Source organism: Podarcis liolepis (assembly GCF_965112155.1).
Source record: "Podarcis liolepis genome assembly, chromosome: Z".
NCBI lineage: Eukaryota > Metazoa > Chordata > Lepidosauria > Squamata > Lacertidae > Podarcis > Podarcis liolepis.
In genome coordinates, this window is record NC_139570.1 from 1,893,117 (window position 1) to 1,918,647 (window position 25,531).

At 46.5% G+C, this 25,531-nt stretch overlaps 1 protein-coding gene and 1 long non-coding RNA gene across 13 annotated transcripts in view; one reads left to right on the plus strand and one right to left on the minus strand.

Moving 5' to 3' along the window:
• The window catches only part of LOC310698918, a 262,776-nt gene extending 237,628 nt beyond the window's left edge, over nucleotides 1-25,148 (minus strand). The window contains exons 1-2 of the long non-coding RNA XR_014521819.1: nucleotides 22,315-25,148; nucleotides 16,880-21,577 (exon numbers count right to left, since the gene is read on the minus strand). This is a non-coding gene — a long non-coding RNA (uncharacterized lncRNA). The remainder of the gene's footprint in view (nucleotides 1-16,879; nucleotides 21,578-22,314) is intronic.
• Nucleotides 1-25,531, plus strand: part of MBNL3 (muscleblind like splicing regulator 3) — a 113,769-nt gene that overhangs the window by 33,491 nt on the left and 54,747 nt on the right. For 7 of the 12 annotated variants that reach the window (XR_014521737.1, XR_014521738.1, XR_014521739.1 and 4 more), the window contains exon 2: nucleotides 11,746-13,005. The exons of 4 other annotated variants lie outside the window; for them this stretch is intronic. Coding sequence is in view for 5 of the 8 variants with exons in the window: in XM_083486530.1 (XP_083342656.1) it covers nucleotides 12,832-13,005 (174 nt within the window). In the remaining 3 variants the exon portion in view is untranslated. Of the gene's footprint in view, nucleotides 1-11,523; nucleotides 11,616-11,745; nucleotides 13,006-25,531 lie in introns of those variants that run through there. One more of the 12 variants, XM_083486533.1, reaches the window with a different exon arrangement.

Here is a 25,531-nt window from a genome sequence, read left to right on the forward strand (position 1 = left end):
TTGACTCCTTGCCACATTGCCATGCTTTTGGCACCACCTGGCTAGGATGAGATCTTTTTTGGGCACGTCTCAGGCACATTGATCTTTTCATAGGGAGCCAGGTTGAAGAACAAAAGTGTTTTTCAGTTCTCCTGAGCTGACAAAAGGTCTGTCTTAAATTGAGTAAACTTCCCTCAGGGTGGAAAGTGTCTGGGTACGGAATGTTCGCAGAGGAAATATTCCAAATGTCTAATCAGCCACACAGAGTGTTTGTTTTAAATATAAAAGTTCTTTTGGTTGGAAACGGGAATGCGTTTTCCTTTAATGGGAGGTGGTGGGAGGGGGCGGTTGGTGAGGGGGGTAGAAGTTGCCACCAGGTATCATGTTTAATATCCACCTGGCCTCCAGCGGAGCCCTTGCTCAGCTCTGACACTCTTGATTCCCGTGTTTTGACATGCAGAAAAACAGATCAGAGCCTTAGCTTGACACATTAATTAAGAACTCGTCTCCCAGCCTCTCTTTCACTCACTGCATTTAGAGCTTAAGTTTAGTGGGTAATGGTGAGGGAAAGGAGTCAAGCTTGAATCCATCTGCCATTATTGTTATTCCCATAGCTTGTACTCCACCCTTCTTTCATCGGTTTCGGAGAGGTGCATATGGATGTGTGCTCCCCTTCTTTAACTTCACAACAGCCCTGGAAGGTAGGTTAGACAGAGTGGACAGGAGACAATTATTACCTCAAAGAGCCGCAGTTCCCAGGGGTCCATGGAGAGACCAATCACCCGTTAAACTGCTGTGATGACTCTCAGCACCCTGCCCAAACCACAGTTCCCAGGATTATTTGGAAGAAGTCGTGACTGTTTCAAGTGGTGTGATACTGCTTTAAAAATTTAGTGCAGATGGGGCCTGAAACTGAAGTTGGACTCTGGCTTCCATCAGCCCCAGAAGCTGGCGAGGCTAAAGGTCAGGGTTGATGGCAATTGTAGTCCTGCAACCCTTTGGCAGGCCCACCCCATGTTCTAAAGTCTTGTCTGGCATCTATCAATCTTGCCGTTTTGAGCATCTTCACATCCAAGGGATGTGTTGAGATATCTGCCAGGTATATTATAGAAAAGCAGACATAACACATTTCTAGTCCCCTAAATGCCAGCAGGTGCAACATAAGATTGCATATAGAAGATTGCATATTTTGAAGGACTTTTGTGTCCCAGAATTCCAGCTGCATGTGTTATCCTGCTCCAGGTCTCTTGTCCCTTGTACCATTAAAGGAGCGTGCCCCTTTTCTGCGGTCATGCACTGGAACACCTGAAGCTCTTTTTATATACAGTATAAATATTTGCTTTTTCACATGTAACAAACATAGCTTAAAATACAATAGCAGCCAGCCTGTCATTTCGGGGAAAAGGGCATAAGAGCATCCTAAAGTTGGAGCCGTTGCTTAAAACAAGACTCTAGGCCATTGGGTCTCACTTGATGTTTCTGTGAGTCTGGGGAAGTTGTCTCAAGTGATTGTCGCTTCCCCTGTGGGATTTGAATGGGTGCCAGGTGGTGTCAAAGGATACAGAACTCATTTTGCCTCTGGCTGACCTGGAAGGCCAGTTTCCAGGCCAGAGCAGCAGGCCACACCTGAGCATCCTGCGAGTCAATTGACAGCCCTGGTGCAGAAGGCCAGGACCTAGCTATTTCTAGACAAGCCACTACCAGTGAATATGTCAACATCTCCTGATGAGATAAATGTTTATTTGAGTCGTCTGTTATTCCTAGCGAGGCTAACAAAGGAGTTGGGTTTATCTTTGGATTCCATCTCTCTTGAGATCTCAGGGTCAACACCGCTTGCCTTTGTGTTCGTGGCATTGTTTTGTGACCTGGGCCAGCACTGAGCAGGGCGAATTCCACTAACCTCCACAAAGCGTGGCTGAAAGGGAGTCTGAGAGGAGGGATCTGGCTGCCTCCTAAGCAGTGGGCTCCTTCTCTGTCCTTGCATCACCTCTCCTTTTGCACACTCATCCTGCCGCCAGCATCACTAACTTGACCTTCAGCACTCGGGCTGATCCTTGTTGCCATTGACTGCCTGCAATGAGAGCCAGACAGGCGGCATTTGACATGCCTCCAAGCTTTCAGAGCTACCTATATTCATTCCCTCTTGTAGTAAAGAAGACTTTATTCATCTGGCTTCTGCTTTGCACAGCACTGGGAGGGATATGGTTTCCTCTGACTTTCGATGCAAGCTGCCAAGGGCCACCTATCACCTGATAATTTGCTTTCGTTTAATTTGGGTGTGTATCCCACCCTTCTAAAAAATAAAACATTGAAAGTAGCTCACAGCAGAGCATCCAAACATACTAAAAAGACAAATCAGCCACAGGCTCTAGGAAGCAGGAGCTGGAGCACAAAGTTTAGGGTTCAAGACAGACAGGCCCCCTTCCAGGACACTCCATTCCATCATCCCCACCCTGGTTTGCTGCCAACCCCCATTTCCCAATAGTGAATCAGCCCACTGAGCATGCTCAATCCTCTATAGCTATTTTTGAGTTGTTGCTTTGCCCCTCAAAGCTTTCATTTGGGGGGCGTTATTTATGCAAGGCTTATTCCTGAAGCCTATTTGTCCCCTTGTGTGTGGATGTGCTATTTTGGCTGCATGAAGGATTCAAAATCGAGCAGAGAATGAGTTTTCTGTTGGTCTATATCAGGGGCCAGGCACCTGCAGACACTCTGGCGGTTCCTGTTCTACACCTGCCATCATTCCCACCATCATTCAGGTGTCTGGGGCTGGTGGTGGGAGTTGGCATTTCATCAACACCTGGAAGGGTGTACAGATGCTCTCATAGAGACCCATTACAAGTAGATAGGTCAGCAAACAGGAATAGGCAGTAGGTTAAATAACTTAAAACCCGAAGTTTAAAATTCCAGGGCAGCTCAAGATAGCAGCCAGGCAGACCAAATGTCTGTCGGAAAAGATTCGCAGAGCATCTGAAGGCTTCCAGAGAGGGGGGCTGCCTAGGTGAGGCATAAAAGGCCCCTTGCACATCCCAGCCCAGCACAAACAGACCCAAACCTCATAGATGGCACTTTAAACCAGGCACAGAAATGAATTGGAAGCTAATATAGATGTTGTAATCGAGGAGTCGCGTGTTCCCGCATGTTTGAGGATCTGAGCTCATTTGTCAAGAGCCTCTCATTGATTTTCATAGAATCATAGAATCATAGAATCATAGAGTTGGAAGAGACCACAAGGGCCATCGAGTCCAACCCCCTGCACATGTAAAATGTGGCGCATTTGCTCCTTTAAGATAGGTGGGGCCAGGAGCCCCGAACAGACCTATTGCATACTTGACATGCAATTAGCATGCAGTTAGTCTCCTGTGGTTGGGGTGCTAGGACAGGGCAGTTCTGTGGAAGGAGACCCAAATGCGGAGGAGGGCCACGCTCCGCAGTCATAAATCTGAGCTTCAGAAGCAAGTCTGTAGACAGCTTCTTCTGTTTATGGTTTATATCCATGGTTTTCCACAGCAATGTGTGAGAGTAACAGCAAGCAATGGTCTGCCTAGGTAGCACTATGTGGCTGAGAGATCTGTTCAAAGGATACAGTGTGTTTGAGCAAGCTGAAGTCAGCAACTGTGGGACTACCTAGGTAATGTCAAACTAAACTCCTATCCTCTACATGCTGGCTGGGGCCTGTTGGGATTGTCATCCACAACCTTCCTCTGTCTGCACCCTCCACGAAAGGTCTGGAGGGTGGCAACATGGGGGGGGGGCCTTTTCAGAGGTGCCCCCCTGCTTTTGGAATATTCTCCCAGGCCCGTCTGGTGCCATGATTACATAACTTTAGGTGCCAGGCAGAAACATTTTATTTTCTGCTGAGTGTTCTGCTTCTGTTGCAGCTGTTGATGATCAAATCAGTAGCAATAATTTATATACCCACTTGATTGCCCCAGCTACTTTGGGTGCTTCCAACAGAAAATAGTAAACACAGTGGGACCTCCAACATTAAAAACTTCCCGAGACAGTGCTGACAAAAAGTCAGGTAGTTGTTTATTTCCTTGACATCTGATGGGAGGGTATTCCACAGGGCGGGGTTTCTGCCTAGTTCCCTGTGATTCCATTAATAAGGGAGCTTTTTCCAGAAGAACGGCCAGGGGTGTGGAGGTCTCTACTGGCCGCCAGGCAAGGGCTGCTTCCACCTGCCTTGCCTAGCCTTCCAGCCCCAGGTTTTCTAGTATGTTATTATTTATGATATGTAAGCAGCTTTGGGAGTTGTGAGTGAAAAGTGGCATATAAATATATATATACAGTGGTGCCTCGCAAGACGAAATTAATTCGTTCCGCGAGTTTTCTCATCTAGCGAATTTTTCGTCTTGCGAAGCACAAAATCCCATAATAATGCATTGAAATTCAATTAATGCGTTCCTATGGTCAAAAAAAGTCCAAACAAAGCCAAATTTGGTACAACAAGAGTTTATTAAGTGCTCTTTAAAGTTACACATACTGTAAAGAGCATTTCAAAAATTGAAGGAACAATAAATAAAGTTTCTAAACATGACAGAAAAACATTTAAAAATCAACAAAGTGTACAGTACATTTTCTAAGACTCTGGGGGACAACTTGAAGAAGGTTCCTCTTCCACTCTTTGCTTCTTGCTGAAGAACCTGTCCATGGTCTGCTGCTTCATCCGCCTTTTCAGCACCTCCCTGAAAGACGACATGACCCTCGTATCAAAAGTGTTTGCAAGGTCACGTGTCAGGTCCTTGCCAGGGTGGTGCCGCTGTGCAAAAGCCTGCACATCTTTCCACTTCTGGCAAATGTCCCTCAGTTCTTTGGAGACCTGCTGTGGAACGTAGCCCTCCGTCGTCACAACCTCCCCAAAGAATGCTGGGACCTGTAGTTCATTGCGGGTGCTTAAAGTTGTTAGGAGACCCCCCCCCTTTTTCCCCTTTCCACAGAGCCAGAGTTCCCAGAGTTCCCTGGGACGTGGGATTGATTGTTGAACTGCTTTGGGTGGGGAACAAGTCCGCACCCGTGAAAAACTACAGCTCCCAGCATTCTTTGGGGGAAGCTGTGACTGTGCTTAAAATGTGTCCCTCCTGGGCTTGCTGGCCGTGTTTCCACTCCGACCGAGGAGTTGGGCAAGCTGTGCCCCTGAAATAAATGAAAATGGGGGCTGAAGGGAAGGAGAACTTGCTTAGCATGCCCAAAGCTTTGGGTTAATCCAAAAGAGACCCTGGAAGCACTGACAGGCGGGGGGGGGGAGGTTTATGTTGCATCTTGCATATTCATTTGTGCTTCCAGCTTTTGGGAAAAGCTGCTTCCAAGAAAAGCCTCCCATTCTTCTTTCAGTTGGCCTAATTCCTAAGAGAATTCCACATTGTTCCGACCCATCCCTCAGCCTGTGCCAGCTTGTTTGCAAAGCTGCACCCACTGCGTTGCCGGCTGCTGGGTGAGGCCTCTCCTCCACACATGCTTGAATCCTGATAGGACAGCAGGCCTAGGGCTCCAAATTCAAACAGGGACATTTCCCAAAGACTCGCCAGATTTATGGTGCAGTGTGGCTTGGCGGGCAGAGAGGTTATCCCTTAAACCAAGCCGTCAAACTGGTAAATACCTCCCTTCCTGTCTCTTCAAGTATATTGTTGTTGTTTTGTTGTTGTTGTTGCTTCTGTTATTTTATGTACAGATAGAAGCACTGCTGGGGAAGCTCAGTTGGTGCAGCAGGAGACTCTCAATCTCAGGGCTGTGGGTTCGAGCCCCACATGGGGCAAAATATTCCTGCATTGCAGGGGGTTGGACTCCATGACCGGGGGGGGGGGTCCTTTCCAATTCCAAGCCCCATGACTTGCTTGCCAGGCTCTGGGAAGGTTCTGCAAGACCTCCCATGAGATCTTGCAAGGTCTTGGATGCCCTTTCAAGCAGATTTTCCTGCTCTCCCACTCCTTTTTTACTAACTTTAAAAAATTTCCAGCAATCTGTGTAAAGCTGCGCCAACGCCATAGGTAAAACAGGCATTAGGTGCAATCTTCCTGCTTTCACCTGCTCCTTTCTGGGATTCAGGGCAGCTCACAGCTTCTAAAAAACATCGTTATAAAATGCAAATCAAGAAAAACAAACTACAGTTAAAATTCGCTAATACACATTTGAAACCAGCATTAAAATTTAGTTTGCCCCAAGAGCAGCCCAGTGTCTACACCTTAAGGCCTGCCTGAAGAGGAAGGTCTGAGACTGCTAGAAGAAAGGTAAGGAAGGAGGATTCGGTCTAACTTCCCCAGGGAAGGAATTCCACAGAAATGGCTCTCTCTTGTGTCACCACCCGCTGTGCTTCTGGTGCTGATGGGACCGAGAGAAGGATCTTTGCATCCAGGAAAATTTGTATTGGAAAATACAATCTTCCCTGCACAAGGGCCCAAGCCATTGTACACAGCTTAGGTCAAAGCTGCGTCTGGAAGACCATATTGCCTCCCAGGAACCTGCCCGGGTTTCTTCGGGGGAGGCCCTTCTCTCGGTCCCTCCACCCTCGTAGGCAAGCTCAGTGGGGACTCAGGGGAGGGCCTTCTCAGCGGCTGCTCCCAGACTTTGGAACTCTCCCTGGAGAAGCCAGGCAGCTCCCTCCTTGTTATCCTTCTGCTGGCGGGTGAAGACCTTTTCCCAACAGACTTTTGGGAACTGATGGCTTCTAATGAAAGGCCTGGTGCTGTGCTGTTTTTATTATAATTATTGGTATGCTTTAAACAGATTTTACATGTGCGTACAGTTTTAATTCTATCTGTGTTTAATTGTTTTTTAATGATAGTTTCTTCTATGATTTTCGTGGTTTAGGGCTGCTTTAGCCTTGGGTCCCATCAGGAAAGAATGCAGGCTATAAATTAATAATAATAATAATAATAGTATAATTTATTCAGAGCCAGTTGGGTGTGGATGGGTTCGGTGATGCTAGGTTATTCTGTGTACCGAACAGAAGAGCCCTGCTGGATCCTATTAAAAAGTCCCATTTTTAGCGAAGGCCTACAGCCCAGGCATGTGTGTTCTCCATGTAGGAGGTCCCAGGTTCCATCCCTGACATATCTAGGTAGACCTGGGAAAGGTTCATGAAACTACCATTCATTGTGTCGACAACTCACAGATAATAAAAAATCCCCACTAGGATCATGAAAGGCCTGGCTGAAAACAAGGTACATGGGTCACTGGAGAGGGTATTTTATAGGCATAGGCGCCACTACCAAAAAGGCCATCTCCTGTCATAAAGAAAGAAACTTGCATGTCTAAAGTGTCCAAGGGATAGCTCAGTCACTCTTAATCTCAGGGTTGTGGATTTGAGCCTCAAGTTGAATAAAAGATTCCTGCATTGCAGGGGGTTGGACTAGATGACCCCCCAAACTCTTTGACTCTGTGTTCTCTCAGCAGCTGCAAGGATGTTAATGGCCTGAAGCTGGAAAGTTGTATTACTCCCTTCATGGAAAGAAAAGCTTAAGGTTTGGGACTTGGCTGTAAGAGCCATCTTACATAAGAGTGACAATTGCAAGTGAATACAGAAACGCATTCTGGGAAAACTGGTTGCCCCTTGAATAATATCATTGGGAAAACAACTTCCTCCTGCAAAGGCAAATTCAAGTAGGTTTTGAGGCTTTTCTTTAGAAGAAATATTCTAATTTGATGTTAAGTCCTATTTTCTTGGCGAATATTACGATCTGAAGACAATTTTTTCTGGAGCAGTGTTGCTGATCATTGTTAATAATGGTCAAATGATCAAATACATTTAAATAATGATAATAAGTCAGTCTATCTGGCTGCTGCTGGGCTCGCCTCTAAAAAGGAGGGCACCAAGAGATGGACCTCCTCTGCTCCAGCTGTTAAGGTGTGCAGAACCTTAGTCCCAGGGGCAGAATGTGTGTAGAATGTAGCTTAGTGTACAAAGGTAAAATTTGCCTTTGTTGCTCCTCCCACTTTTGCTTCTGGCCCCGCCCATCATTTATACATACATACATACATACATACATACATACATACCCTGCCCATCTGGCTGTGTTTCCCCAGCCACTCAACAAATGATTTAAAATACAATAAAACATCAAACATTAAAAACTTCCCTAAAGAGGGCTGCCTCCAGATGTCTTCTAAAAGTCAGATAGTTGTTTATTTCCTTGACATCTGGGGTATACACACTGCTGGCATGTGGCCCCCAGAATGCTGCCTAGAATGGATGCAGCCCTCTGGCTAAGTTTCAAATGGAAGGATGGGATTTTTCAAAAGGATTAGATCAACTGCCTCCCAACCTGGGGCCCTCCAGATATTATGGACTTCAGGTCCCATCACCCCTGACCATTGGTCATGCTCGCTGAGGCTCATGGGAGAGCAGCTGGAGAGCACCAAAGGCTAGGCTAGATTATTACCCAGTGGCAATTTGCATAATTTCTGAACATGCAGTCTGTTTTGTCTGGTTTGTTTCAAATAAAAACCTTCCTATAGAAAATGTGGGGTGGGGGCAGATTCCCTGGCCTTTCCAGTCGGAGAGACCCCTGTTACAAGACATAAGGGGTTTTTTGCCAGACAGTACACAGTAGATGGATCAAATGATCTGACTTCTTAAAAGGTTGCTTCCTGCTCTTTCAAAAAGTGTTGGTTCGCTGCTCTTCCTGATTTGAAAGTCTCTGACTTCAGGTGCAGTAGGATGCACAGATAATACAGTGCATTTGTGCACTTCCTGCACCTCACATTTCTCGTAAAGCATCCCAAACTGAACAGCCTCATTTCTAGGCTATTCAGATCAAATAAGCCTGCCCCAAGTGTTGAGATACTCACTTCAGACACTTCAGCCTGCCTCTAAGGGAGAGCAGAACAGTGAACACTAAGTGCAGGGTCTTTCTAGTGGTGGCTCCACTAAATTGTGCAATGTGCTTCCCATGGAGCTGTGCCAGGCCACCTTTATGTCAGCTTACAGGTGTGGTCTGAAGACCCCACACCCCAATAAGGCATTTTGGGGATTGATTTTGAAATACGCTCTTTAGTTTATTATCTGATTACCATATTTTGTATTTTGTTTGTAAGTTCTTAAAGGTAGGATATAAATAGCTCAGTCAATTAATAATAATAATAATTGTGCAAGGAAGGTGATGCACAAGAGGAAATGGGAAGTGTAAGGCATTCCTGTTTCCTGTGCCCCCCACCAGGCTTCCTTGGTAGATGCAGACCTTCTCTGAGAGAAATAAGCCTCAAATGGGTCTGTGGTATAACTTGAACCAAGATCTCCCAGCTTTCCAAACCTGGAGCATACTAACACACAGTGTCACCTGAATGCTCTTCAGCTTCTCTTTTTCAGTTCAGTTCCCTGCCTAGCTAGTAACTTCCTTTATCCTGGTCTTTGCTTCCACCACCCAGGCTGAGCTGGGATGCTCAGGTAGTTTCAGATGCAGTAAAAAACAAGAACCCAGAAACATTCCAAGCAGGACTCTTGGCATAGTAGTGGCAGCTGCGTTCCTGGCTGCTTTTTCGGCAGTGGCACCCCAATTGTGACATGTCTTCCCTGTGTGTTTGACGGGCACCAACTTTGCTACCTCTTATGTGCCTGGCAACCTCCTTCTTTTCTTGGGCACATAACCCCCTCCATATGTGCATGGCATTTTTAACATTTTGGTTATCTTGTGCATTAATCTGCCACTTTTGTGCTTTTGAGGTTTGCACGTTTGCTTTTATATTTTGGTGGGCGCTTAACTTTTGTAAATGAGCTATTTTTATTTTTTAAAAGTGTACCAATTGTTATAGAAGTGTACTGAAATAAATCCAAAGATTGCAAACTGATATGCAATTGTTCCTGGGGAGCAACAGCGGAGCTCTCTCATTTGCCGTTGTGCCTCTACGGAAGGCCCCTGATGGGCAAGATTTTGCAATGGCTGGACCTTTCAGTCTGATCAAGCCAACTGCTTCTGATTATCTTAGTTCATCAGCTGTTGATGGCAGTAATACCTCCCTACCTGCAAACGTTCGACGATTCTGCGTTCTTTTTGCACTCCTAACATCCAGCAAGCATTTGTTGAAATATGGCACTGTTGCATCAAAAACAGTCAAACCTTGGTTGTTGAATGTAATCTATTCTGGAAGCCTGCTCAGCTTTTGAAATGTTCGACAACGGAGGCGCAGCTTCCAATTGGCTGCAGGAGCTTCCTGCACTCAAGTGGAAGCCATGTCGGACGTTCGGCTTCCGAAAAATATTCAAAAACTGGAACAATTTCCTTCCGGATTTTCAGAGTTTGGGAGCCAAAATGTTCCAAAATGGAGGCGTTCGGGAAGCAAGGTTTGACTGTAATACAGTGGTACCTCGGGTTAAGAACTTAATTCATTCTGGAGGTCCGTTCTTAACCTGAAATCGTTCTTAACCTGAGGCACACTTTCGCTAATGGGGCCTCCCGCTGCTGCCGTGCCGCCACCACACAATTTCTGTTCTCATCCTGGGGCAAAGTTCTCAACCCAAGGTACTACTTCCGGATTAGCAGAGTTTGTAACCCGAAGCATTTGTAACCCAAGGTACCACTGTAATCATGTTGGAACTTGAACACGTACAGACTTTTTATGCAGACATGGAGTTAATATTCTAAATAGTAAATCCTCCTGTGTTTCAGTGGAAGGCTTAAGTTTCACTCTGGGCTTTACTTCTCGTTTTGGCGGGAGGGGAGAAAAGAAAAACCGCCTGGCGAACGAATGAGCTTCTTCCTTCTGAATGAAACCTGTCACTGAATCTTCAGCTAGCATGCAGAGGGTTAACCCTAATCCATGACTGACCTGTAGCAGTTAATGGGGTGAGACAGAGCATTGAGCCTCTGTCGGCAGCAGTTCGGCTATCTCGCCTCCCAGAGGCAAATGTTTGCTATGAGGAGTTGGGGGTGTGGGGGGTGTATGAAATTTCCCACCCACCAGATGCGTGTGTGCAAAGCACACTTCCTTCCACGATGATTTATGGTGCCGCAAAAAGAGCAGAAGGGTAGTTTATTTTTCCTTTGTCTGTGGACGCCCTCAGAGTCAAGGTTTCCCCACCCAGTTTTCTGCCCAACTGTGTTCTGAGAGTGGCACCCTGCCACGACCAGCCACTCTGGGTTGGAGAAGGGGGCAGCAGTAGCAGCAAGGAATTGGTGGAGGGGGTGGCGAGGGGGCAAGGGCCCTTTCCAGAATGCTCGCTCTGCCACGGAGAGCTTCCAGCTGTGCCAGGGGTGGATTGTTGCACACGACAGCGACGCCTCGCCACATCTCTCGGTCAGAGTGGCCTGTGCAGAAGCAGATCCTGCCCACTCAGTGGCTGGCTCTTGCTGGGAACCCGGAGGCACAAACCAGACGCACCAGAGGGCCGTCTGCCGCAACGCCAGGTGGAGGCATTTTTCCCATGCAGCGGGCATGGGGGGGGGAGGGAGGGAGAGAAACTGTGCAAGAGGCAGAAAACGAGGGAGAATGTCTGCCAGAATTAAATCAATATGCAACAACCTTTTTTACTGGATGCCTGCCCAGGCTTTCTGCTGCAACGGTAAATGTAATTGGTTGCTTCCTCTGTGCCATGCGCAGTTCCGTGTGGAGAAATGTCCTTCTTTCCTCTCTGACTCTCTCTTCTCTTGTTTTTATTTTTTTAATACAAACACCTACCGCGGCTGCCTTCAAAATGCCACACTGTCAGTATCTAGAGGTTTTTCCTGTTGAAAATGAGTTTCCACTTGCTTTCCGGAGAGAGGGCTGGAAGCTTTAGGGTGGGGAGCTAGCTGCCTTGGGCTTCAGCTGACACTTTTCTCTTCTCTTTCGCAGGTAGCTGAAAAGTGCCTTCCTTGAATCCTGTGCCGCCGCCGCCGCCACCACCGCTTGGATTTGCGTCCAGGGCTTTGCCTCGCTCGCTTTTTGGGGAAAAAATTATATATATACATATATCTATACGTGTGTGTATATAGATCTATATATATATCTATTGATATATATAGATATCCCTCTCTTTTTTATTTTTGCTTTTCCTTTCTCCAAAGTTTGGCGTTGCTTGCAGTTCATATTCTGATAGCAACTCATCCATCTTTATAATTCCCCCCCCCCCAAAAAAAATTCTTCCTAACCATTTTACAACTCAGATTTTCTCTGCCATTCCCGTGTCTCCTGACTATGTAGCAGACTTAACGGTCTCTCTTTACTAAAATATTCCAAACGAAAGGGGAAAACAGAAACCTTTTTTTTAAAAAACCAACTTCTGTTGGTTCCTGCTTGCAGCTCCCCTTCTTCCCCTGTCAAGAAACGAAACCAACCAACTCTGCTCCACCTGCAGCATTGCCAGCAATGACTTTTCCTTTTTCCTTTTTTCAGCGTGAGAATAATTGAAACCAGTAACTGGAGAGCACAGAATAATCCTTTGGAGGGGGAAATAAAAAGTCTGCCAGTTATTTTGAAAGAATAATTTTGGCAGTGGCACAAAAAAAGAATTATATATATCTATATATTGGTATATATATATATAATATATATATATATATAAAACATTTCTATTTTGACTTCGAGAATTGCACTTTTAGGAGCTGGCCTCTAATTTGACTTTTCAGTTAATTCTGATGAGATTTCTATTTTATGATTGGCTTTATGTTTAATCCTTCTTTTCAACAAACACAATTTGAGTTCAATGGAAACCTAAGTGCTGACAAATAGAAAAGTTTACCAAAGCAACAAGTTAGTTATTTCTTCACTTTTTTAAACTTGAATTCCCTTTTTTATCCCCCCCCCCGCGCCCCTTCTTCTTCTTCTTTGAAAGATCAGCAGTACTATTTCTCCTGAAGGAGGGGTGTGGTACCTTGCGTTTTCCTTTTTCTCTCTGCCCCCTTCCTTTTTTGGGGGGGGGTTTCTTTTATTTTTTTAAAAATGGCTGTGAACGTTTCTTTGGTTCGTGATACAAAATGGCTGACGTTAGAAGTATGTCGAGAATTTCAGAGAGGTACTTGTTCTCGCTCTGACACAGAGTGCAAGTTTGCCCACCCTTCAAGGAGTTGCCATGTGGAAAATGGACGAGTTATTGCCTGCTTTGACTCCCTAAAGGTAAGGAGCTCCAGTAACGCCTCTCTTGCTAGGTCTTACTGTTTTGGTGCACCCTTGGCCAGCCATTGGTTGGAATAGCAGGCGTGAGAGATGGTTCACTGCTGAACAGTTCCCTCCCAGGGGGAGCTGGGCAGCAGAGTCGGGAAAGGCATCTAGCTCAGCGGTGGAGCACATGCTTTTCATTCAGAAGGTCCCAGGTTTCATCCCCAGGATCTTCAGCCGGGACTGAGAGAGACCCCTGCCAGAAACTCTGCAGAGCCATTGCTTCCAGTCCAGGTAGACCAGGGTTCTCGAAGGGCAAGGCAGGAGAGGGGGACAAGTGCAGCAGGAAGAGTCAAGGCCAATCAGTTTCATATTTGGGGTGTGATTCATGTTCTTATGTACTAGCATTGTTTTATACTTTCCCATGATTGTATCATAAAGTAGTTGTGTTCTAGGTTAAAAATCAAGCACTGCTAGGAGTTGTTTGTTTTTGTTTTCCAATGTACAGTGGTACCTTGGGTTACATACGCTTCAGGTTACAAACTCCGCTAACCCAGAAAAAATGCTTCAGGTTAAGAACTTTGCTTCAGGATGAGAACAGAAATCGTGCTCCGGCGGCGCGGCAGCAGCAGGAGGCCCCATTAGCTAAAGTGGTACTTCAGGTTAAGAACAGTTTCAGGTTAAGAACAGACCTCTGGAACGAATTAAGTACTTAACCTGAGGTACTGGTACCTCGGGTTAAATAATTTCTGCTCTCATCCTAAAGCAAAGTTCTTAACCTGAGGTACTATTTCTGGGTTAGCGGAGTCTGTAACTTGAAGTGTATGTAACCCGAGGTACCACTGTATTTCTTATCACTAAAAAATTCATGAACAAATGTTTCATTCAGAAAGTGGGGCCAGAGGAAAAGGTTTTGAGAACTACTGGTTCTCAAGCCGTGCTGCTCTAGATGGTCTGCCTACATATAATGCTCCATGCTCCTCTATCTGATGCCTTGGAGTACTACTGCCAGTCACGAGTAGAGAGCTCTGGGGGTAGGTGCTCCAACATGCCCAAGTCAGCAGAGTAGGTTCGTACATAGGGAAGCAATGTGTGCCCAAAACTCTTCATTGCAGGGGGTTGGACTGGATGACCCTTGGGGTCCCTTCCAACTCTACGTTCTAGGATTCTATGTAGGCAGCTTTGCAAATATTTACAACAATGTTGGAAGGAAGGAACATCATTACTGATGTACAGTGGTACCTCGATTTATGAACTTAATCTGTTCCGGGAGTCTGTTCTTAAACCAAAGCATTCTTAAACCAAGGTGTGCTTTCTCTACTGAGGCCTCCCATCGCCAGTTCCCTGCCACCGTTCAGCTTCCGTGGCAGTTCGCTAACTGGAACACCTACTTCTGGTTTTGCGGAGTTGGTTCACCAAACAGTTCATTAACAGGGCTGTTCATAGGCCGAGGTACCACTGTACATCATCAGAGATGGGAGGGACTGAGGCTGAGAGGGATTGTGACTTCTGTTCGTGGCAGGGTTGAGTTTCAGACTGGGGACTGCCTGGCCTGCAGTTCAGCTTCAGCCCCTGAACTGCATTTCACCAGCCCCCCAGCCTAGTTTTGTTGAGAAGTGGGTACTCCTCAGTATCTTGCTTCCACCCAGATACACATTCTAGAAAAAACAACCACCCAAGGCTGTTGCCTGAGAAACATGCTATAGCAACGGTGGCGATGGGAGAGGAGGGTGACAGGCGAATTAGATTTTGCAACACGTGCCATTTGCTTCTGGGCTTCCTGGGCTGTGGCCTCCTCGTACGAAATCAGACAATGGAAGAGCAGGTCACGTGACCGTATTTCCACGCCTGCCACCCAAATACCTCTTTCCACCCAAATACTGTGGGAAGGCGACAGCGTTAAAAAACTTGCTGTGTTCGAATAACCCACTAGCATTTTAGGAGGCAGCAGGAGCGAGTACGTTCTTAAAAACACGGATATATACAGTTGCTTCTGTTGCTTTTTTTTCTCATCTGCACTGACCCTCTTTTCATTATGCTGTATTTTTTTTAGATATATATATTCATAGAATGGTATAGTCTGAAGGATATTGCACGCTTAGGTTTTAATTGTCGGACACCCTTAGTGGTGCTTTGTGTTGGCCTGGCGACTCAAAACAAACAAACAAATCTGAGTCCTGCCAAGGCATCAGAAGTGCCAGAAAATGAATTATTATGGGTTGTATCTCTGGGTGAGTGTTCTCCCAGTTTCTCATTTTTCCGATTTTAAGATCAGTTCTCCACATTGCCGCATCAGTTTACAATTTTAACAAATAAAAAAGAAAAGGTTCTCAGGAAAATGGATGAGGCGATTATATTTTCTCAAATATACTGCATCTTTGTATGTCATTAACAACATGCATTTTTACGCACAGTTTGTGCTGGTACGTGGATTTTTGTTACATTGCAAAATTTAGAAAAAATGTGAATGTTGAAGGATAGCTTGTGTTTTGGTTTGTGCCTTGTTTCACAAAGTGTGAATTAGGCAAACTGAATTCCATTCCCCCCTTGCATCCAGTGGAGGCTTGATGGAGTTGATGGAAACACTTCAACTTGCGCAAAGCAAAGGGACCTGCCTTTGCCAGCCCATCCTGCCTGGCAGATAGAGTCCTCTCATAAAGTTATCCTGACAGAGAGGTCTCATCTACACTATTTCCTTTATCTTGCCACTTTAAGCAGCCATGGCTTCTTCCAAAGGATCTGAGAGCTGTTAGGAGACCTCACAGAGCTGCAATTCCCAGAGTTTCCTGGGAAGAGAGATTGATTGTTAAGTCACTCTGGAAATGTAGCTCTGTGAAGGGGAATAAGCAGGTCTCCTAACAGCCCCAACAAACGACACTTCCTGGGGCTCTTTGTGGGATGCCATGTTTAAAGTGATTTAGTGCTAGCAGAAGGACATCTCGGCCTGGATAGCTCAGTTGGCTAGAGCGTGGTTTTGAGAACACCAGGGTTGCAGGTTCAGTCCCCATAAGGGACAGCTGCATATTTGGGTTGGACTAGATGATTCCAACTCAGTGATTCCATGAATCTGGGAAGGGATGCAGAACCACCACTAGATACCACCTACTGATGTTGCTCTTCTAGAGATGCTCAGCTTGCAGAAAGATGGCTCCACTCTTATCTGCTTCGTTTATCTCACTAGGTCCACGTTCTATTCTAGGTGAAGTGGGTACATTAAAGAAGGGGCTTCTCTGTTGCGGAGAGGTCCCAGACTTTGGGACTCCCTGTCAATAGAGGTGCCCTGCAGAGGTTGCTGGTTTATACCACCTGTTGTCCCTGACCATTCACCATGCTGGCCACTGGGACTGCTGGGAGCTGAAATCCAACAATATATGCAGTGCTAGCTGATATTTAACCATTTCGCTAACCAAAATGTCAGGGAGAACATGCCTGAAAGCAGTGAGGGAAGAGGAAATAGGAGGCCTCACCAAGTCTTATCCTCCTCTCTGGGCTAAGGATTGAGTCCAGTAGGAGAGGCAAGTGAGTAGCAACACCAACAAGGAGGTGGGCTTGTGTGTAGAAGGGGAACCCACTGAAGACACGATGTTCAGGTTCTTTCCCTCGTTGCTACCGCCCCCGCCCCCCAAACTTCATGGCCCCTAGCTTCATTTGTTGCTGCAGGCCTCTGGGGGCAACCGTTTACTCCAGCTTCCAGTCTGGGCCAGCTGGTGTCAGAAGTTTATGAACGAGTCCCTGGTCTGGGGCACAAGGCAAACTCTCCAAAGCTACATACATTTAAAGTATTGTGACACCACTTTAAACATTAATGCCCCCCCCCAAAGAATCCTGGGAGCTGTAGTTTGTTGCAGGTGCTGAGAGTTGTTAGGAAGCCCCATTCCCTTCACAAAGCCACAGATCCCAGAGTTCCCTAGGGAGAGGGATTGATTGCTGGACCACTCTGAAAATGGTACCTCTCAGAGGGCCATGAGGGTTCCCGAACAACTTTTAACACCCTTAACAAACTGCAACTCCCAGAATTCTTTGGGGGAAGCCATGATTCTTTAAAGTGATATCACTGAGCTTTAACTGAATTGTGTTTTAGTATTTCAGTTTTAGTATTATTATTAATGCCTCTCTTTTTCACATGGGTCTCCAAGCAGCTATGAAATTGGACAATTAGTTCTGCTAACTCAGCACTGTCTGCTGTGATGCAGGATCTCTCCAGAGCTCAGGCAGAAAGGGGTTTCTGCACACCATCTTTGACTGGAGAGGCCATTGGGGAGGGACCCTGGGGCCTCATGCATGCAAAACAGGCACCCTGCCCCAGAGCTGTGGGTCTCGCTTCTCACCCCACAGTTGCTTCAGTTCCATTTTACTAGGACAGTGGTACCTCGAGTTACAGACGCTTCAGGTTACGGACTCTGCTAACCTGGAAGTAGCACCTCAGGTTAAGAACTTTGCTTCAGGATGAGAACAGAAATTGTGCGGCGACAGCACAGGAGCAGCGGGAGGCCCATTAGCTAAAGTGGTGCTTCAGGTTAAGAACAGCTTCAGGTTAAGAATGGACCTCCGGAACAAATTAAGTTCTTAACCCGAGGTATCACTGTACTAGGAACATAGGAAGTTGTCCTGTGTAAAAACACTGGCCCATCTCAATAAGAGTGTCTGCACTGACTGGCAGCAGCTGTCCAGTGTTTCAGGTGTTGGGCATTCTCAGCATTCCCTGGAGAGGCTGTTGGAGATGGTCCCTGGGCTCTTCTGCATGCCAAGCAGGTGTGAGCTCTGGGCCCTTCACCATCAGGAAATTCATCACTCTGGTGCAGGTTAGAACCTTATTTCCTTTTGAAAAGAAAGAAGATTTCTAAATGAAATCTAGAATCAGAAAACTGAAAGAAGCTTCAGTTTTCTGATTCTAGATTTCATTTACTTATTTATTGTATTTGCTTCCCACCATTTCTCCAAGGTGGCTTCCGACATGGCCTTCCCCTCCTTGTTTAATTGTCACCCCTGTGAGGCATATTAGGCTGAGAGGCAGGGACTGGCCCAAGATCACCCTGTTTAACTTCATGGCCAAGTAGATTTGAATCCTAGTCCAGCACTCTAACCACTTAGACCACACTGCAGCATTCCCTAGTTTTACCCCCTGTTGGCTATGGGTAAAATGCAGTTGGAGGGCCCAAGTTTGGCAAAGGCTGTTTTAGTTGCTCTTGCTGCCAGGCCCTTTGCGATTTGGTCAGGGATGTAGTATTCTTCCTCATTGCCTTAAACGTTTGTGTAAAAAAGGGGATACTGAGGAAGGCGTGCTGTGCAGCTGAAACGCAGCTGGGAAAGGCTGAACCTTTTTACCGTCTGTCATTCCAGCCTGGCTGGTTTCTCCAGAACTTGGCATGTGGCTTCAGAAGGGGAACCTTCAAACTTCTTGCAGGAAACTTGCAGGAAAACCCGCTCATTCCTGCCAACTGGAAATGCTAGGAGAGACTCTGTCTGAATGGAGATTGGGGATTTGCCCACCAACACACTCCCCATCATTGAGGGTCCATGGCCAATCTTTGGTTGATATGTTGACAGCACAGAACAAACATGTAGAAAGCATATGCAGTATATTTGGAACTTGTTTAAAGAATGGATTAAATAGCAGCAAGGCTTCTGACAAAAGTCCCCCATGATATACTTGCAGAGAAGCTGGTAAAATGTGAGGGGAATGAGGCAACTGTTAGGTGGATTTGTAGCTGGTTGGCAGACCAAACCCAAAGAGGACTCATTCCTCATCTTTCTGGGGAAAAGTGACAAGTGGGGTGTCGGAGGGTTCTGTCCTGGGCCCATTGTTGTTCAACGTCTTTATAAATGGCTTGGATGAAGGAATTGAGGGGATGCTCATCCAGTCTGCAGATGACACCGAACTGGGAGGTGTAGCTAATGCCACAGAAGATGGAATTGGGATTAACAAATTGGAGAACTAGGCCCAAACAAACTAAATGAATTTCAATAGGGACAAACTTAGGGTTCTACACTTAGGCAAGAACAATAAAATAGATGCAAAAATGTAGGATGGGGGACACCTGGCTTAGGGAAGTTTTTAATGTTTGATGATTTATTGTGTTTTTAATATTCTGTTGCGAGCCACCCAGAGTGGGCTTGGAAAACCCAGCCAGCTGGGCTGGGTATGTATGTATGTATGTATGTATGTATGTGTGTATGTGTGTGTGTATGTATGTATTTCTACCAGCAGTACATGTGAAAAGGATCTAAGGGTGTTAGTAGACCACAAGCTTCACCGAAGTCAACAGTGTGATACAGCAGCAAAAAAAGTTAATAGTATTCTAGGCTGCATCAACAGAAATATAGTGTCCAGGTCAAAGGAAGTAATAGTCCTGCTCTCTTCTGCCTTGGTCAGACCACACTTGGGATCCTTTGTCTACTTCTGGGCAGCACAATTTAAGAAGGATGTTGACAAGCTGGAAAGGGTGCAGAGGAGGGCGACCAAGATGATCCAGGGTCTGGAAACTGAGCCTTATGAAGAATGGTTGAAGAAGCTGGGTTTAGCCCAGACAAGAGAAGACAGAGGTGTTTTGAGAACAGTTCAAATATCGTAGTTTTTGCTCCATAAGATGCTTGTATTTTTCGCTCCATAAGATGCACTTTTTTCCTCCTAAAAAGTAAGGGGATATGTCTGTGCGTTTTATGAAGTGAATGCTAAGCAGAGGAGGGACGGGCGGGAGCTTCTCCGCGGCTTGCTTTAAAGCAGCAAAGCGAGACAGGAGCCGCTTACATGGGTGTAAAGCAAGCACAGTGGGGCCCGTGTAATCCCTCCGCCCCCACACTCTGCCGCCCCCTTGGGATGCACGCCAACCCCTTGGGAGGACGCTCGCATGGGCGGCGTTCCACATCCCCACAGGCGACGTGCTGCCACGCAAGACCCTCCCTCCGCCACTGGTCTTGCCGGGACAGTAGTGCCTTCCTTTGCAGAAGTGTGAAATTTGAAGGGCAGCTGTGGTTTGGTCCTTGCGTTGTGTACAAAGGTGTGACTTTAAATGGGAATTGAATCAGATTTCTTCCTCATTCCTCCCTCATATGAGAACCCCCACAGCTCTCTGCAATGAACAAAAAGGAAGAAAATGGGAAGCCATGACACATACTTAATTATATTAATTAGTCAGGATGAATTATAATATAATGGCATAATTTAGATCTTGCACACGAGTATTCAAAGCAGCTTACAACAAAATCTCTATAAAGTTGCAGCGCAAAATTTTTATAAAAAGTGAAAAGCAATCCTGTTTCAAGCAAGAGTTCTAAACCAAATTGCATTTTAAGTCTGAGCTAAAATTGAGTCAGTAGCAGAATGAAACAATCAGACGTTAGAAGGTAAATGTCAAGAGTTAAGAACATAGGGAGAAAGCCTGGTGGAATAGGGTCAACCAGCTGTCTCTGGGAAGCCTGCAATCTGGCCCTGGGCGCAACAGCACCCACCCAACCACCCACACCAGTGATTCCCAGGTATTTAGAAGGATACTTCCTCTGGCAGTGAAGGCAGAACGTCGGCATGGTGGCCAACCGGATGCCTCTGTGGGAAGTTCAAAAGCAGGGCACTCTGTCCACCTGCAATCCCCAGTGCCTGGCATTCAGACTGGCATTGCTGCCTCTGGCTGTGGAGGAGGAGCAGAGCCATTGTGGCTAGAACTCCTTGCACAACCTTCTCCTTCATGAATTTGTCCAATCCTCTTTTAAAGCCACCCAACTTGGTGGCCATCGCTGCCTCCTGTGGCAGGGAGTTCCACAGTTTAACTCTGCACTGCACAAAGGACTTCTTTCTGCCCCGACTCTTCCAACATTCAGCTTCATTGGACATCCCTTTATAGCCACAGTTCGCAGCTTCTCATTATTCATAAAGCACCTTATATGTAACTAGCTCTGTATGAATGGTAATTAAAATTAATTGTAATGATTCAACTCAACAAGCTGAGAAGACTCAGTCCTGCACACTAATCAGATTCTCCAGTGGCAATTTTTATCTAGCCAAAATGGCATCCCCTGCAAAGAAGAGTTTTGGGGTAGCCCCAAGGTTGCAGAAGTTGAAAAAAAATATTTGGGGGGGGGACCCACCACCATCACTCAAAAAACAACAGCATACAGGTTGATGAGGACTGAGCATGCTGGGTGGACACTGAATGCTGAGTATATGTTTGGGGTGGGATGAGGGGAGTAGGAATGGAATGGAGTATCCGCCAGGATGGTATGGCTGGTCTGCTCCCTAAACAGGAGCATCCCACTGCAAAATTTTGTTGCAGGTCCTGCGTATTCAGTTCAGTTAGTTGTGTGACACTGCTTTTCCCTCAGGGCAGCATCATGATAAAATAAAAAAGCAGCTCCCTACACATATGAAACACCCAAAGAGCAAATGTATCAGTGAAATGCAACATGCACTAAAAACAATGCAATAATAACCCAAGGAAAAGCATGAATCTAAAATATAATGTGAAATTGTTAGCAAGCTGCCTGGGGGCAGATGGAAGTTGTAGTTTGGCACCTGGACATCTGTTCCCCACCCCCAACAGGTTCCCCACCCCTGCTCTAAAAGAAATCTCAGGCAGAGAAGGAGCCCTGCCTAGGTCTAGAGCAGTGTTTCCCAACTGGTGTTCCGCGGCACACTAGTGTGCCGCGAGACGTTGGCTGGTGTGCCGTGGGAGGGAGGCGGGCGAGTCGGGTGGCGAGAGGCGGGGCGGCGGCGGCGAGGATCCGCGTCGAGCCGGGGGTGGCTCCGCGGTGGTGGTGCCGAGGTTTCTCTCTCCATTCTCCCCTCACACACACACACAGGAAATAACACAGGATCAGCTGACAGGACCCGGCCAATGGGGCGGCGCCGGGGCAGCGCGCGCAAAAGGGAGGAGCGCGAGACAGCGGACGAGGAGGAGGCCAGCATGTCCGGGCAGCAGCAGCAACAACAGCAGCAGCAACTCCCGGCGACGGCTCCTCAAGCCCCGGGCAACCCTACTCCCTCACCGGCCTCGCCCGCCCTCCTGCTCCACCCGCCGTCGCCTCCCCCGCCGCCGCCGGCCACCTCGGCCCCGCCGCCGCCCCCTCCTCCGCCCGCTATCGCTGCCACCACCACAACAGCCGCCGCCGCTTCAGCTGCCGCCGTCCCTCAGTCCCTCGCTTTGCTGCCTCCTCCCCCCCCAAAGCTTGGAGGTTCCCCGGCAAGGGGGAGGGAAAAAAATTGAAACTTACACTTTCGTGCGTCCCTCCCGGCGTGACGCTGCGCGCTGACGTCACGGGGCTGTAATGGTGGTGTGCCGCGAGATTTTTTTCATCAAACAAGTGTGCCTTTGCCCAAAAAAGGTTGGGAAACACTGGTCTAGAGGGCGTTCCAGAACTGCAGTGCCACCGCCAGTAAAACTTCGCCTCTTGTGCTGATTCTCCTGAATGTGCAAGAGCTTTCCAAACTGTGTGTCGTGGCACACTAGTGAGTTGGTTGCGATGTGTGGGTGTGTCGTGCGAATGCTCCCCACACTCCTCCTGGGGCTGGAAAGGGGTTAGTTTAACCTCCCGTTTGCTAGTAAAACTGAATAATTGTGTCACGAAATGATGCATATCTAAAATGTATGTCGCCAACATGGAAAGTTTGGAAACTCTGACATAAAGACTGAGGCTTCCCTAGGTAGACTTGACACTCAGGCAGGTCTGTATTTGGGGCCAGTGGGGGGGGGGGACGCCATGCCTTGTTGAAATGCGTAGTAGATTTTGCCTCTTGTCAGAAACAGTTTTACTGCTGCTTTGTTTGTGTTCTTGATTCTTTTGTGCTTGGTTCTGAAAGCACAGGAACTGAAAGCTAATTTCCAAATCCTTGAACAATATTAACCCATGCTGTTGTTATTTAGATAGAAAGGGTTTTATCTGTGTGTATATGTATGTGCCCCCCCCCTTTGTTCTGCAGTGTCCTTGAATGCTTTGAGCTCCGGCCAGCAGCATGAGCACAAATATTTTGGATAAGCAATGGGGTGAGCTCCCGTTACTCGGTCCCAGCTTCTGCCAACCTAGCAGTTCGAAAGCACACCAGTGCAAGTAGATAAATAGGTACCGCTCTGGCGGGAAGGTAAACAGCGTTTCCGTGTGCTGCTCTGGTTCACCAGAAGCGACTTAGTCATGCTGGCCACATGACCTGGAAGCTGTACGCCAGATCTCTCGGCCAATAAAGCAAGATGAGCGTCGCAACCCCAGAGTTGACCATGACTGGACCTAACGGTCAGGGGTCCCTTTACCTTTACCTATTAATATGTTTACATTGTTTACATTGCTTTTTATGACATTTGCTCAGTAGCTAAATATTTTGTACAACAATTTAGCTTGAGTCCTGTACTGGTATGCTTCCAACAAAGCTGCTGAACTAGTTTTTGATCGCGGGACATGTTGATTTTCTCCTGCAGATTTCTGACTTCGGAACTGATTAACTTGACTTGCAAAGCAGAGGCTGATGCAGTCTGCCTCCCAAAGGGCTTTGTGGTCCTTCCTTTTTCCTCCGATAAATTTGGAGTCTGTTTGCATTCTGACCTGCAATCCTTTGAGGGTGGGGGGAACCCTATGAATGGGAAAGGTGCAAGGTACCTTGTGGCCAGGTACAAAGCACAAACTTTCTTCCCATTGACAAAGGCAACTGGTCACACATTCTTGGCTTACTCAGAACTGCAATTGGCAAAGGGGAAAAGTGGTGGCAATGATGGCATCACAGCCTGCCATTTCGTGTTACATCCTGGCAGAGCTGTGTGATTAAGGTAACTGAACTGACAGTAATCCTTAAAACCTCACATGGAAAATCAGAAGAAAATACCAGTCAGTTGCACAGGAGCAACCTGTGGCATCCAGTTTTCAAAGAATGCAGACTTGCAAGCTTAGCCTTTCAAAAATATTTTGGTGAGCAAGGTGCACTTTAAAAAAAAGGAGGGAGCTGCATCTAAGACAAGCATGTAGTTATTTAAAATACACCTGTGAACTTACAGTTCTCCCCACCCTTCATCCCCAAATGGTATTCAAGCTGGCTTAAAAATATCTTTAAATGAAAGATCCATCAAACACCAGTAAAGAAAGACAGAGCAAGAGAATTTTTTTATTTTTTAAAAAAATCGTCCAGAGCTCTGATTTGCAGCCCTTGAAAATAGTTTGGAAATATAATTTGGTTTAAGAACACAGCAGTTAGACCTAGGTCCATAGAACATAACCATACTAGGCTAAAAAGAAAAGCAAGCAGTTTTTAATTACCATTCAGAACAATACATTTAAAGTGATGTAGAAAAAAGAAAAGGGAAAATAGGAAAGCATAACATGGGTTAAGCTGCTTTGGCCATATGAATTGTTAATGAGAATATACTGGGCTGCCAGTGATGATGAATAAGTCTCCAGAGAAGCCAGCCAAATGTTCTTGATTTATTCTTCACCCTAACACCATCACTTGTCAGCTCAGATAAGCACCCAGAGTGCAAATTGTTAATCCATTGTTGTTAATCCATTGTTGTATGAGAGGCAAGGACTCTTCCTTCCAGAGCTGAAGTAACATGTGTTTGGCTGACCTTTGGTGCACATGTGACCCCATTGTTCCATTGCCTGGTGGTGAATTTCAAATAATTGGGGGGAGGGTGTAGTTCTTCAAAGCAGATACTCTTCAAAACGAAGTGAAGTTTCTAGGACTAAATTAATAATTTCCAGGTCCTTATGTTAAATTACAAAGCCCAGAACATCTTAGGTCAAGGGTGTTGCAGAGATTGCCCAAACTCTTATATCCCAGCTCCATCACGGAGATCTTTTGCAGGAGCATCGCTGATTGTCCTCCAAGTTGGTGAGCCACACTTGCTAATGACATAGAATGCAGCCCATTAGGGTCCTCTGCCCACTCCTGGGGAAAACTCTGCCGCTAGAGGTTAGGCAAGCACTTTCTCCTTCAACCTTTAAAAGCCTGCTGAAAGCTTTCCTATGCGGTGAGACTCATTTGGGCAATTAAGAACATGTCTTTCCATAATGGTTTATTTATGCTCTTTTATTACATATAGTTATTGTTGTAAGCTGCTTTTATTTTTTATGATTGTTGTTGTTTAGCCGTTTAGTCGTGTCCGCCTCTTCGTGACCCCCTGGACCAGAGCACGCCAGTCTTCCACTGCCTCCCGCAGTTTGGTCAAACTCATGCTGGTAGCTTCCAGAACACTGTCCCACCAACTTGTCCTCTGTCGTCCCCTTCTCCTTGCGCCCTCCATCTTTCCCAACATCAGGGTCTTTTCCAGGGAGTCTTTTCTTCTCATGAGGTGGCCAAAGTATTGGAGTCTCAGCTTCAGGATCTGTCCTTCCAGTGAGCACTCAGGACTGATTTCCTTAAGAATGGAGAGGTTTGATCTTTTTGCAGTCCATGGGACTCTCAAGAGTCTCCTCCAGCACCAGAATTCAAAAGCATCAATTCTTTGGCGATCAGCCTTCTTTATGGTCCAGCTCTCACTTCCATACATCACTACTGGGAAAACCATGGCTTTTACTATACGGACCTTTGTTGGCAAGGTGATGTCTCTGCTTTTTAAGATGCTGTCCAGGT